Source organism: Hyphopichia burtonii, assembly GCF_001661395.1.
Source record: "Hyphopichia burtonii NRRL Y-1933 unplaced genomic scaffold HYPBUscaffold_3, whole genome shotgun sequence".
Taxonomy (NCBI): domain Eukaryota; kingdom Fungi; phylum Ascomycota; class Pichiomycetes; order Serinales; family Debaryomycetaceae; genus Hyphopichia; species Hyphopichia burtonii.
This window is the reverse complement of record NW_017963730.1, coordinates 1,462,245-1,476,136: the sequence shown is the minus strand read 5'-3', so window position 1 is coordinate 1,476,136 and position 13,892 is coordinate 1,462,245. Positions and strand designations below refer to the sequence as shown.

Below are 13,892 nucleotides of genomic sequence, written 5' to 3'. Positions count from 1 at the left end.
TCTTTTTTTTTTTACTTTGTTAGTGATTTCACCGACTTTTTGTTTCATATTTCTTTTTTATTACCCTTTATGGATGCGCTGTGTACAGGAGGGTGCAAATTTTTCAATGCTTTTTACATTTGCTTCTGTGCACGACCCGCCAATTTCTGCCTTTCGATTTATAATAAAAAATTTTCATCCTGCTAATACAACTAATTGATTAAAGGGCACCGATAATTGAAGGTCAATGGCAGTATCCCGCTTCGTCCGGCAACTTCACCTACAGTTTCGTACCAATAAAGTGTAGTCACGTAGAGTTTAATCCGAAATGAAAACACCTGACTAAACATCCATACCCTCCTCCAGATAAACAATTGTTTCTTTTTGATAACGTATTAGTTTTACCCCAGTTATAATTGGATATTGTAAAGTATTGCAACGACAATTCATTACACGATACATTGAAAGGAAAAGACCAGTATTTCAAACCAAAGGCGGTCCTTCGTATTTGCCTTTTCAATAGGCATTCTGTTGTAAAATTCGGATTTACAACTCTAAAGCTTTTTTTTTTGTTTGGGTTTTTTGATTGTCTGCCTTTTCTTTTTCCAGTTATCGGGTTTGGTCGGATTTCGTTTTATCTTGTGACTCAATCCGGGATGCAGATAACATTTCTTTTGTGACATGAAACTGGTCACGTGAGGACCGGTTCCATTGCAGTAATGTGCCAGATCTGGTCGGTTCAATTGACCACCATGTAGGGTAGACTAGCTAGACACGGTCTAGCAATGGCCAGACATGGTTGATTTGATGAATACGGGGTAAGCTTGGGCATCGGTGATTGTCTCACCGATGTTGCAAATTATTCGCGCCCGATTGCAGGTTCTATGGTAACCTGTAATCAGGGAGTGGCACGCGCACTACTTGCTGGTGTTTTTTGGAAAAGACCCATGCCTCATCATCACTGGATTGAAAAACCATTTTCCAATCAAGGCTAGTTTTACACCCATTTAAGTTAATGAATTTTTTGAAGAAAATCTTTATTCCACGATCCATGTACGCTAATAAGCTATGTCTTGCGCCTATGGTGAGGTCGGGAGAGCTCCCGACCAGGATCATGGCATTAAACCACGGGGCCGATCTCGTTTGGAGTCCAGAAATTGTTGATAAAAAATTAATTCAATGTACTAGAATTGCAAATGAAGAATTGAATACAATCGATTTCATTGATTCTAATTTCAAACCTACAAAGAAAACCAAAAGGGCCCCAGTGGTCTTTCGTACCTACCCCAAGTTAGAATCGGGTAAACTTATATTTCAGATTGGATCATCGGATCCAGAATTAGCAGTACAAGCAGCATCAAAAATTATAAAAGACGTTGATGGGATAGACTTAAATTGTGGGTGTCCCAAACCATTTTCCACCCATTCTGGTATGGGGGCAGCATTATTAACCAATCCTACTCAATTAGTGGCGATTTTACAAAATTTAGTGGAGAAAATCGGGAAACCCAATAAAAAACCAATTAGTTGTAAGATAAGATTATTGGATGATAAAGATGCAAAGCCAACTCTTGAATTATTGGAGAAATTGGTCACCACTGGTATTGAAAACATCACCATTCATTGTCGTACTAGAGATATGAGAAATAGAGATCATCCAATACATAATTTCTTACCTGAATTAGTTAAATACATTCAATCAAAGAATATAAGTTGTATAATAAATGGAGCATTACAGTCCCGTCATGATTTTGAGAATTTGAAAACCAATTTGGGCTTGGCTAATGTTGGTGGGATGATTGCTGAGTCTGCCGAATCAAATCCTTCAGTATTCAATAAGGAAAATCCATTGACTTGGTCAAAAGTCTTAATTGAATTTATTGAAACTGCCATAAAATTCGATAATCATCCAACTAATACAAAATACGTTTTGCTAAATCAGATTCCGGGCAAACTGAAATATTATAATGAATTTTGCAAATTAAAATCAAATGAGGATTATTATAAATTAGCTAAACAAATTGAAAATGATGATAAAATTAAATTAAAATATTGCATGAAAGATAAACTTATACCATCCAATGAATATGATTCTCAATTTAAAGATTCTGATAAAGAAAACCATATAAATAAAAAAAGAAAATTACAATAATTTCTTAAACTAATTATTATTATCTATGTACAGTATATAATATTTAGCATTATTTAACTTATGCTAATAAACGTTTCAATCCACACCAAGCAGCTGCTGCCCCTGTCATTAAAGCAGTAGAATAGGCCATTGGTCTTATACCAGCACTACTTCTGAATAATGCACCGGCTAATCCACCAGCTAATAAAGAATTTAAATCATCATGTTTACCTCTAATTGAATCTAAACTTGAATCAACAAGGTTATAAGTTAATGCTAAAACACCAGAACTGTTCCCTAAAAATGGACCTCTTTTAGTAATATGATTTAATATAGTATTTAATTGTAATCTTGGTGGAGCGTTTTTAGGTAAATTTTTAACTCCTTCTTGAAATCCATAAGCTCCCCCAATACCTAAACCTAATAAATAAACTGCACCGGTACCATAACATAAATCATCAGTCCAACTTCTTGATGGAATTAACCCTTTGGATCCTTCAATATCATTCAATTGTTCTTCTTCTAAATCTAAATATTCAACTCCTTTATCTAATCCTGCTAATGGATGTAATCTTTGAGTGTCTAAAACTCCTGGTTGTAAGAAACTTGACACATCGCTAACTTGTGATGGGTCAAACCCTAAGGATTGTTTTAATTCCTGTTGTTTTTGTTCTTCTGATTTGCCGCCAAATAACCAAGACATCGTTTCTTTCTTCAATTTATTACTCGTATACTCGTTGTGATTTGCGTGCTTCTATATCGGTGTATGGGACTCCTGTATGTATTCGCTAAACTCGAAGCCTGAGCAGGTTGAATATGAAATGCAGGGTATTGGAAAGTGTATGCTAGTTAACTGATAATATGGAGTAAAACCAATCCTAAGCTTTGAAAAATTGAAATCTTTTTTCTCTGTCAGAATTTTCAATGATTTTTTTTTTTCGGAATTGCAGTTACCCGCACGTCACGTGACCCGATTTCTTTTGGGTATAGTGTGAGTCAAAGAGTATCCATCGTCAGCTTAGCAGCCGGAAATGCCTAGGAGACTATTCTGTAGTGGTCCGTTTGAACATCCAAAGCTTAATTGTAAGTGTCCACGAAGCATGGGGATTTCGGGGAGAATTAAAAACCGTTTTGCAGATATGCTGCAAAATTTCAACATACCAAAAATAATACCAAGTATAAATGTTTTAGCAGCTCCTACTGAAGCCGTGTTACTAATGAGCTGACAAGATATGATGAACCAAATATACGTTATCGACCTTTCTTTTGACACCTCCTTACATTTCTACAGCTCCTCCCAGTTAAATTTGCAAAGTAACATGTCAACCCGAGAAAATGAATCAACGAGTTTCGACACCTTTTCAGTGAAATCAAATGAATCGTATAGCACAGCACCCACTTCATTACTGGAAACAATTCAGCCAACCATCCCCACCCCTGTCCGTCGTCGCAGCACCCTGCCAGTCGATCATAACTCATTGGAAAACACGCTTGCCTCCATAACGTTTGAATTTGATTCGCTTGCAAATTTACCCAATGTTCCAGCATACATCCCACCACCAAGGCAAATGGTTTTTGCATTATACAGAATGACAGACGTGCTACAAAGTGACTATACTCCAACCATGGAAAACTTTGTCAAAACAAGACCCAACTTGCCACTTGCGAAGACTAACACCAATATGTGCAACTACGCTCACCGGTTGCATTTGTACAGACTATACTTGGAAAGACAGCTTGCAATCCAGCAACTACTAAGACAACTGCAAGGAAACGCAAGAGTTGTTTTGAGGCACCACTACAACCAGTCCCTCAGCAGGGCCTTATCCTCCAGAGTCTCTTCTCATACAAGCTTATCTAGAGCAACCATCTAGCACTCAATACATCACTGGATCTTTATTAGGTGTAGTCGAAGGATGCGAAAAGACAATCGGAACTGCATATTGTCCTCTGTTCTTTTTTTTTTTTTTTTTTTTCTTTGGCCCATCTAATTTTTTTTGATTTTTTCACTTTTAAAGGATGAGCATCTCTTAGCAAGTACAACTAGTAAGACGATAATCACTAGTGATGGGTTCCGCATTGAAGAAACAAAAGGTGGGCCTGAAAGGTCTGATAAGGATAAGCAAGCCAAGCAAGAGCACCGAAGAAAATCGTGCTAGAAAAGCAACTGTTGAGGTGGAAGGAGATGGCTCCTCTAGTGAAGAAGAGGCCGATACTCAAGGTAACCTAGACGATATTGAGTCTGACGACTTGAATGAAGACGATGATGTTGACGTTGAGGATATTTCTTCCGATGAGGCTTCTAGTGCAGATGAAAGTGAAGGGGAAGATGAAAGTGAAGATGAAAGTGATGAAGAAAATATACCCAAATTGAAGAAGAAAAAGAACTTGGATGATGGATCTGAATCCTTCTCTAATGCATTCAGTGCCATTATCGGTTCTCGTTTGAAAGCTTACGATAGAAACGATCCAATTCTTGCAAGAAACAAGACCACATTGAAAAAATTAGAGTCAGATAAATTAGAAGCAAAAGCTAAAAAATTGTTATTATCAGAAAAAAAACAGTTACACGATAAACATAGAGTGAAGAACTTGCTTCCATCTGCAGACGAACCTGAAAAAGTCCGTGATTTGATTGGGCATGAAAAAAAATTGAAGAAAGTAGCCCAAAGGGGGGTTGTAAGATTATTCAATGCAGTTTTATCTACTCAAATCAAAACAAATCAACAAATCAGTGGTGAAAAAGTTGGCCAAACCCAAAAAGAAGAATTAATGAACGAAATATCAAAAGAAAAGTTCCTTGATTTGGTCCAAGCTGCTGGACAAGTATAGTATTTGTCAAGGATGAATATTTTGCATTGACCCATGTATATTAGTTAATTTAAATATTATTAAAATAAGTTTTCAGTATTTACATTTGTAGACAGTAAACGATTTTGTTTTTTTTTTATTACTGCAAATTGCTACTTAGTAACAAGGTATACATGCGGAATATTATTAATGAAAATGAAAAAAATTGCAAATCTCGATGGAAAAAAAAATTAATCAATCTATTGTTTCATTTTTCAATAGTTTAAAACTTTAAAATTAGTTTCAGCTAATGCTTTTTCTCTATGGAGTCTTCTTTCCACTGCTGCTTAAGGTATGACATTCAAGTGGGGGCTGAACCAAAGTCAAAGTCAAAAAAAAGGAAGTAAGGGTAACAAAACCCCTTCTTTTGAACTTGGTGATTTATCAAGTAAACAAATTGACGAAAAGAGAAACCATGTCATATCGATAGCTGATAAAGCTATCAAGAGACCACCGGTATTCACGAGACCTTCCAATGATGCAATTTCAATTTTGACTCAACATACAAAAGTTGCAAGTGATGTTGAAGATGCGGTGAAATCTGAACTTCCAGAACAAGAGCCGGTTCCGGATAAAAATTTAATGACTTCAAGAAACCCGTCAATGAACATTTGGAGAATTGTATCTGTTTGTTTTTGGGCAATTGCAAGTGGATGGTCTGACGCTGGTCCTGGTGCTTTGTTGCCTCACATTGAGCAGTATTATAACATTAATTATACTATAGTCTCAATGATTTGGATATCTAATGCTTGTGGGTTTATTACGGTTGCATTTTTAGCCAGTAAAATCCAGCCTTATTTGGGCAAACAGAAATCTTTACTGTTTGGTTGTTTGCTTTCTAGTATATCGTACGCCATCACTCTGAGTGGCGGTCCGTATGGACTAGTGGCAGCGTCTTTTTACATTGGTGGGATTGGTTTGGCAATTGTGTTAACCCAAGCCAATGTTTTCTTATCTAAATTAGAAAAACAATCCAAATATTTGTCGTTTTTCCATGGCTCTTATGGGATTGGTGCAACAATTTCTCCGCTTGTAGCCACTTCGATGGTAAACGCTGGGATAAAATGGCATTATTTTTACTTGATCAATCTTTCGTTAATGACATTCAATGTTTTAAGTGTTTGGATTGCATTCAGAGGCGCTGATGAGGATTTGAAACCTTGGGATGACGAAAATTCTTCGGATAACCCTAATGAAGACGATTATTATAATATTAGAACAACAGAAGTAAATAATACTTCTTCGGACGATTCAGGTGATGAAATCAATTTTGAAACAAGGAAGCCGCCTCCTCATAATAAGGGCCAAATGGCAATGGCTTTGAAACACCCAGTCACTTGGTTGATCTCCTTTTGGTTATTATTTTACCAGGGTGCTGAAGTTTCCATTGGTGGATGGATTGTTACCTTTTTATTGGATTATCGAGGTGCTGACAATAGCTCAGGTTATGTAGCCTCTGGATTTTGGGGCGGTTTAACCTTGGGTAGGCTATTTGTCACTAGACCTTTACATAAAACTTTAGGTGCAAGAAGAAGCGTTCTTATAGTATCTACAATTACCATCGCATTGGTTCTATTAACTTGGCTTATCCCCAATGTGATTAGTGCTGGTGTATTCGTGTCTTTAGCTGGTGTCCTTATAGGACCTAATTATTCTTTGATGGTCACTGCAGTTACACAAGGTATGCTACCTAGAAAAATTCAAGTTGTAAGTTTGACCATAATGACAGCTTTCGGCTCAAGCGGTGGCGCCATTTTCCCATTTGTTGTTGGTCTTGTATCAGAGTCCGCTGGGACTTTTGTTATACTACCTATTTTCATTGCATTATACACCTTAACTATAGTTATATGGATTATGTTACCAAACGTAGAACGAAGAAAAGCTCATGCTGGGGGAGACTTAACTCTTTGGCAGAGATTTTGGTAACTATGTTCTTTTTGCATTAATAGACTTCGGTACATAAATCAAATATTCATCAACTGATTCTTTATAGCTATTAATTTTTCTATTAATTTTGTGTAATTTTGTCAAAAAGTCCAATTTACTGCAAAAATCGAATGAAAATTGCATTGTCTTTGCAGAAATGGAGAGCAGTATGCAATCATTACTGCTGACCAAAATCAGTCGATACTTTCAAGGTGATTTGTACCAACATTGTTTTGCTCTAGCCAGACAGGACCGTAATATCCTTGTCTTTATGAACTACAGTACATTTAGTTGTTGAAACAGAGATATTTGTTCTGCTAACCATAGTTTAATCAGAAAACAATGTAAGATGACCAACAAGATCAACTGGACCTCCTTCCAATCATGACAACCTTTCTATTTTCATCTAGTCAATTTAGGCTGCTAATTTATGTGTGCTTGCGCACATTGATGGAAACGACTAGAAGAAGTTGAGAGAAAAAAAAGTATTGATAAATCAACGCAATCACCTCGCTCAAACCTTTGGATACAGATAGAATTGATCAAGTATGGCAGTCGAACAACTAATTGATAAAGGCGATAAGTTTGTTGCGGATAAGGATTTTCTAAGTGCAATTTCTGCATATACAAGTGCTTTGAAAGAAAACCCAGAAGCTTTTCAAGCTTACTTGAAGAGAAGTGCTGCGTATGTTAAGTTTAACAATAATGATGCTGCCAAAAGAGACATTTCCGAGGCCTTCACTATAGCTGAAAAGAGAGGTAAGAGAAATGACAAGGCTTCGTGTTATTTCAAGTTAGGGTTAATCAACTATAAAGAGAAATCATTCAAGGAAGCATATAACAATTTTAAGAAAGCGAAAGAATTTGGTTGCACTGAATCAACTTTGGATATATGGCAAAACAAAATCGACTACGAGATCAAGAAAAATCCTAAAATCCTCGAAGAGGATTCCGAAGACGATGAAATTGATAAGGCTTTGGCTGGCTCGGCCCTGGAATCTGTCAAAAAAGAAACTCCAATTGCATCCACAAATATCGACGTCATTAACAAACAAGCACCACTCAACGTGAAGATCAGAGATGACTGGTATCAGTCGAGTGATTCTGTGATCATTACTATTTACGCCAAAAATGTCAAAGAAGAAACATTGAATATCGATTTTGATAAAAGATCGGTTTCTGTTCTGTTTCCTAGTGCTACAGGATCTGAATACAACTACAATATGGATCCTTTGTTTGATGAGATTGACGTGGAAAACTCAAAGTATAAGATATACGGTACTAAACTAGAAGTAACTCTTGCAAAATCGAAAAAGATTAAATGGTCGTCGTTAGAAGCATCAGAGGTGGATCAATCTTTTGTTCCTACCTCTAGCACTTCAAATGAACCCAATGCAGCATTAACTTATCCTAGTTCATCCAAGAAGGCCATCAATTGGGATAAATTCAATCTTAAAGACGATGATTCAAAAGATGACGAAGAAGGTGATTTCTTTGCTAAATTATATAAAGATGTTGATGAAGATACAAGGAGAGCCATGATGAAATCTTACGTTGAATCTAATGGTACCGTTCTTACAACCAATTGGTCCGAGGCCAAGGATAAGAAATTTGAAACTACTCCTCCAGAAGGTATGCAAGCCAACTCCTGGAATTCTAAACCTTCGAATAAGTAACACTGTTAACCCCAACCATCAAAGAAAGCGACTCGTAGAATTGCAAAAAGAAAAAAAACGTAAAGTTGTGCAAACTGATAACGTTTGCCACTTCCATATATAGCCCAATAACGAATAATATCTTCTCTCAAAATTATATATATATATATGTATTGTATATTACTCAAATTATAAATTAGTTTATTTGGTGATAAAACCAGTATATTGAACCTTCAGGCTGTTAAGTTACCTTGTACATTGCAGCTTACCAAATCTAGGCATTACACCCGTACACCAACGGAATTCGAGCTATACACTATAAACTGAAGTCTCTTATTATCAATTGGTTTTGATTAGCAATGTTCTTAAGAAGCTTAACTACGCAGAGACTACCAAGGTCATTGAAATCGACAATTAGAAACATGCACATTGAGTCAATTCCTATGAGATGGGGCACTGGTGACAACTACGCTTATTTAGTAGTTGATTCCCCCACCAAGCACGCTTGGATTATCGACCCAGCTACTCCCAAAGACATTTACAAATACTTCAAAGCAAACAACCCTTCGTTTGAGTTGAAGGCAATTGTTAACACTCATCACCATTATGATCATTCTGACGGTAATGCTGAATTCCATTCAAAGTATCCGGACTTGCCAATCATTGCTGGTAAAGACTCACCTTTAGTTTCATATACTCCTTCTCATGAAGAGGTGATTGATTTGGGTGATAACTTATCAATAACTGCTTTACATACACCATGCCACACCCAAGATTCTATTTGCTATTACATCAAGGATTCGAAAACTGATGAAAAAGCAGTTATAACTGGGGATACTTTATTCACCAGTGGTTGTGGTAGATTTTTCGAAGGAACTGGTGATGAAATGGACGTGGCTTTAAACTCAATCTTAGCTAAGCTACCAAGAGATACTCTAGTTTTCCCAGGTCATGAATATACAAAATCCAATGTTAAATTTTCCAAGACCGTTTTAAAGAATAATCCGGCTTTGGAAAAATTAGAAGAATTCGTTAATAATAACGAATTTACTACGGGTAAGTTCACTATCGGTGATGAATTAGGATTCAATCCATTTATGAGAGTTAATGATCCTGAAATTCAAAAAATTACTGGTGTAACTAAATCCGGTGATATCGTATCACAGTTAAGAGAATTGAAAAATAATATGTAAATTTTGTAATGTTTCGTGGAATTATTTATTCTTAACACTTATCAATAATAAGTGCAATATATGAGTATTTATTTTAATCATCAAATCATCATCTGTAAAAAAAAAAACTCCCCTATTCAAGCAGTCCGTACGAAATTTGGTAAGTTATTCTCATCAATTAAAAGCTCAGGTTGCCAAATTTCAATAAACTCCAAATCAAACTCAGATTTGCCCATAGCAAATTTCTCATACTCTTCAAATATACCACTCATACACCAACCTTGTAAAATCTTTCTCATTAATCCAACCAAAACACCAATTCTGTGTTTCCCTTTATTTGAATGAATGAGAATTGGAAAATTCCGTTTATCAAGCATTAACTCTAATGCGGTTGTTAATGATTTCTGAGTGATCTCATGTTGTTCTTGCAGTAAAAATGGTTCTTGTGAGGATCCCATTTCTAAATGATGGAAAGTTATATCAGTAGTCGAAAGCCAATTTTTATATCCCTCCATGATCTCCATTGTTCCATGCTTATCCTTCTTCTTTTTCTCCTTAGACTCATCATTACCCTCAGATTCTTTATCATCTTTGCCCTTTTCCTTGTCTTCTTCCTTTTCTCCCTCTTTATCTTTATTCTTCTTTTTATCTTTCTTAGATTTTTTCTCTAGGCCCAAGTCCCCCAAATATATAATCGTTTTGAGTCTTAATTGCTTTAAAAATGGGTAATTTATAGGCATTGGGAAACCTGATCTATAGATGCTTCCTTCAACCAAAGAAAAGTTCAATGGGGGCACATACTGCGGACGAGGATTTATGGCCTTTAAAACTAGTTGGGGATATTGTCCATTACTATTCAAATCTAGACCTTTATCTAGTATATTTCCCCTGTACTCGCTAACAGTTTGTGATGTCTGGTTTTGGTTTTCATGGTTATTGGTATTCTGATCCCATATCATGGGTAGCAAATTCAACTGTGTATTCAGATGAATATCGTGAATATCCTTATGTCCTGTATTGCCTTTTCCATCATCGGCATATGAGTTGATCATGACCAAGAGGTAATGCTGATTCTTATGCTGATTCTTATGCTACGTCTTATACTGAAAATACTTTATATGGACAAATTCATATAATAACTTTTTTTTTTGCGCAGTTAGTTTTTGTGCTTTATTGTCTAGATTTGATTAACTTGGGTCTGGGTTTTTAGCAACATTTATACTTTAAGTATGATATTGGTTAAAGGAGATAGAATAAGATTATAAGACTTATGTATATTAATCACAAACTTTTAAATATATTACACTAAGATTTACAGAAGAATAAAATAATAGAAACATGAAAACATTATAGGAGTGGTTGAAACTTGGGAAGCAGAGCAGCAGGAGGAGGAGGAGGAGGTCTTGAAGGAGGCAGATCTTCTTGGTTGGAAAGAAATCTTAAACCACCTTCTGGTCTCACGATCGAATCCAAAGGAGTCTTTATGGTTGTCGGGTTAGGTGGAGGGATAGGAGGAGATGCATTATTGATTGGAGGTGGTAAGATGATTTTGGGAGAATCATCATTGTATTTTCTGCTTGGAATGATCGCCGAAGTGATTTCATAGATTGGGATTGCTTTGAAGCTTTGGGTGAAAATTTCCAATTCGATATGATTATCATTAGTTTTAAAAATTTTTTCTAAATCTGAATCAGATGACAATATTTGACCAGTTTTTAAATTTTTCAAACCCAAGATCCTAGAATCGTTACTATTCGTCAACTTAAAAGCAGATTTTGCATTCTCCAACAATTCTAAGAGTTTAGGAGGGGCGGAATTTGAAGTTGGATAACTAAACTCTAATTGTTGCGAAAGAAATTTTAAAAACACGGCTTTTCTGGCTCCTCCTTTTAGGAAGCTAGATCGCGTGGATGAGCTTACTGAATCTGGAGGTAAAGGAGACTGTTGAGATGATTGGGATGCAACTGGTGTGATTGTGCCGAAATTATGTTGATGTTTCAATTGATCTTGTAATTCGGACGCTACTTCAGCTAAGGAAGTCAAAGAATCCGGTAAATGATCATCTTGGGTGATATTATTCTTATTATCATTTAGTGGAGGTTTATTATACAAATAATTATAACTTTTGAAAGGGATTGAGTGTTTTGATATTAAAGGATAATCTTGAGTTAATCTTTGGTAGAAAGCTTCACAGAGAGTGTACATGATTGTTTCAAAACCAAAATCTTTAATGCAACCACCAATTAAAGTGTACAAAGTTGTTACAGCAGTTTCATCATTAAGACCGAAAACCACTGAGGAATGAGGATCAAGGGATTTATAAAAATTCGAAATATAATGGGTATCATTCAATTTTGAACGAAGATACTCAACTGATGAATGGGTAGCAGTTAAAAAGGACTTTTCGAAAATGAATGCAGAACAACATCCAATTGCACTTTTACCTAAATGTTCTAAATTTGAAACATTTTTAGCATGACCAGCTTCAGAACAAGTCTTGGATCTTTCAAAATAATTTAATAGAGCTAAATTAGCAGAAGGATCAAATATATTCGAGCTTGGTATGAATTGAGTCTCATTCTCAAAGGGAGCTTTGTTATTGTTGTTATTATTTATATTTATTTGAGGAGAATTTCGAATATTCAAATTACCTAATGGAGGCAAAGTGGGAGCTGAAGTTTTGGGACGCAAATCATAAGAAGGAGATGGTTGTGACGGTGTTAACTTAGTTAGACGAGGTTGAATGATGGCATTTATTGCTTCTCGGGATTTATCTTGAACCGTAAAATGCTTTGTTTTTGAATAGTCGGATTTTTCATCTTGAGAATCAGAATTAAGTTTACATATTTCTGACATAAACTTATACTTAGATAGGTGTTCAACAGTATTATCATGATTTTGGTTTTTTGATGATAATGAATCATTTAACGCGTATGGAGCAGTGGCAGCTACTGATACCGGATCCACAGTTAATGGATCTTCAGGAGATAATGTGTTTGACTCCAGGTCCCTTTTGATTCTTTTATTCTGTTCCTTATAAGTGTCGTCCCTGATATTCCTCTTTGACTTGGTTGCTCTTTTACGATTTCTTCTGACACTTTGAACTGCAGCCCTAACCAAACGATCAAAATCAGAAAATGAATCAGGCCCAAAGCCAAACTCAATTCTTAATGTCTCGGCAACATTCGAGATCTCCAGCTCTTGCTCAGACGCCTTACGAGTACTCAATTCCAACGTATCTATGAGCTCTAATCTTCTTGCACTGAATCTTTTCCATAATCTCTCATCAAGAAAATTGAGTCGTTCTCTTATAGTGTGAGTCACTCCGTGGGACTTATCTTTCTCACCAGAATTCAGAACGTTACCAGGGGACTGGGAGCGATGATTCGATGCATTTTCAGTGATGGCAGACATGGCTAGCTTTCATTCTATTGGAACGGCCCAAGAAGTGTAAATGAATCAGAGAAGAAACTGTTAGGATGATTCGTTTTTTTTTTTTTTTTTTTTTTTTTTGTTCTTCCTCTCAAAATGACTTCACTTTTAGTCATTGTGACTCTTTTGACCATTTATCCACTCTTTCTTTTTTCTGTTGTGCTCCGATTTCCTTTGTTGTATTCCGTTCTCAGTCCCGGGTTTTCTCGCTACTCAACTCCTGGTACTTTATTGTTTGGCTTCATGGTGTGGGGCTAACATAGCAGCCCGAGCATAGGGTGGCATCCCCAGGCACTCGCGGATCCATCTGGTTGGTGGATGGCCTTCTCCTCTGCCCCTTAACCCCAGAAGTTCTTGTAGGAATGGCCCGGGCTGAATGCCTTTTGAGTGCCAGTGGGAGGAATGTCTGATGTACGGGCCGGATGACTAGCAGTCAAGTGAGTCTTTGACTCAAAATGAATCAGAGTCAGACAAAAAAGATTGTCCTGCGAGTCACGTGCATGCCCTTGAAGTGATTCTGAGTCGCGCACGATGGTGAATCAGCCCACCGGAAATGGTGAGGGTGGACATGTGACGAGGCCCCGGAAGTGAGATGAAGAATGCAGCCTTTATCTTGATACTCGGGCACTAATGCGGTAATAGGAAAACATCAACGGATTCTAAGAGAGTGAGTTTTGATAAAAACTTTTGACGAATCAACCGATACTTGAGAGGTGAAACTAGTGTTGCATCGTCAAGCAGTAGGAT

At 36.6% G+C, this 13,892-nt stretch overlaps 9 protein-coding genes across 9 annotated transcripts; 6 read left to right on the top strand and 3 right to left on the bottom strand.

Annotated features, from left to right (window-relative positions):
• Positions 1-1,030: 1,030 nt before the first annotated feature.
• Positions 1,031-2,131, top strand: SMM1 (Smm1p; the record flags this gene model as incomplete). Its single annotated transcript, XM_020218534.1, has 1 exon — positions 1,031-2,131. One exon carries the CDS (start codon positions 1,031-1,033, stop codon positions 2,129-2,131), a length of 1,101 nt encoding a protein of 366 aa, XP_020077199.1.
• Positions 2,132-2,153: 22 nt separating this feature from the next.
• TIM23 (protein transporter) lies at positions 2,154-2,928 on the bottom strand. Its single transcript, XM_020221176.1, has one exon. The coding sequence runs from the start codon at positions 2,811-2,813 to the stop codon at positions 2,190-2,192; it is 624 nt and encodes a 207-aa protein (XP_020077198.1). The 5' UTR covers positions 2,814-2,928; the 3' UTR covers positions 2,154-2,189.
• Positions 2,929-3,151: 223 nt separating this feature from the next.
• HYPBUDRAFT_152760 (uncharacterized protein) lies at positions 3,152-4,003 on the top strand. Its single transcript, XM_020221175.1, has one exon. The coding sequence runs from the start codon at positions 3,343-3,345 to the stop codon at positions 3,982-3,984; it is 642 nt and encodes a 213-aa protein (XP_020077197.1). The 5' UTR covers positions 3,152-3,342; the 3' UTR covers positions 3,985-4,003.
• Positions 4,004-4,369: 366 nt separating this feature from the next.
• On the top strand, positions 4,370-4,936 carry RRP15 (Rrp15p; the record flags this gene model as incomplete). The annotated part of the gene is made up of 1 exon (XM_020223977.1): positions 4,370-4,936. A coding segment is annotated over one exon (567 nt), but the record flags the coding sequence as incomplete, so codon positions are not given.
• Positions 4,937-5,196: 260 nt separating this feature from the next.
• Positions 5,197-6,964, top strand: HYPBUDRAFT_152759 (uncharacterized protein). The gene has a single exon (XM_020221174.1). The coding sequence runs from the start codon at positions 5,255-5,257 to the stop codon at positions 6,884-6,886; it is 1,632 nt and encodes a 543-aa protein (XP_020077195.1). The 5' UTR covers positions 5,197-5,254; the 3' UTR covers positions 6,887-6,964.
• A 200-nt stretch (positions 6,965-7,164) lies between these two features.
• Positions 7,165-8,752, top strand: SGT1 (co-chaperone). The gene has a single exon (XM_020219671.1). The coding sequence runs from the start codon at positions 7,435-7,437 to the stop codon at positions 8,560-8,562; it is 1,128 nt and encodes a 375-aa protein (XP_020077194.1). The 5' UTR covers positions 7,165-7,434; the 3' UTR covers positions 8,563-8,752.
• A 156-nt stretch (positions 8,753-8,908) lies between these two features.
• Positions 8,909-9,750, top strand: GLO2 (hydroxyacylglutathione hydrolase). The gene has a single exon (XM_020221173.1). It carries the CDS (start codon positions 8,964-8,966, stop codon positions 9,732-9,734), a length of 771 nt encoding a protein of 256 aa, XP_020077193.1. The 5' UTR covers positions 8,909-8,963; the 3' UTR covers positions 9,735-9,750.
• Positions 9,751-9,833: 83 nt separating this feature from the next.
• HYPBUDRAFT_152756 (uncharacterized protein) lies at positions 9,834-10,802 on the bottom strand. Its single transcript, XM_020221172.1, has one exon. The coding sequence runs from the start codon at positions 10,763-10,765 to the stop codon at positions 9,851-9,853; it is 915 nt and encodes a 304-aa protein (XP_020077192.1). The 5' UTR covers positions 10,766-10,802; the 3' UTR covers positions 9,834-9,850.
• A 190-nt stretch (positions 10,803-10,992) lies between these two features.
• On the bottom strand, positions 10,993-13,261 carry HYPBUDRAFT_161572 (uncharacterized protein; the record flags this gene model as incomplete). The annotated part of the gene is made up of 2 exons (XM_020222534.1): positions 10,993-13,055; positions 13,247-13,261. 2 exons carry the CDS (start codon positions 13,259-13,261, stop codon positions 11,061-11,063), a joined length of 2,010 nt encoding a protein of 669 aa, XP_020077191.1. The 3' UTR covers positions 10,993-11,060.
• Positions 13,262-13,892: the final 631 nt, after the last annotated feature.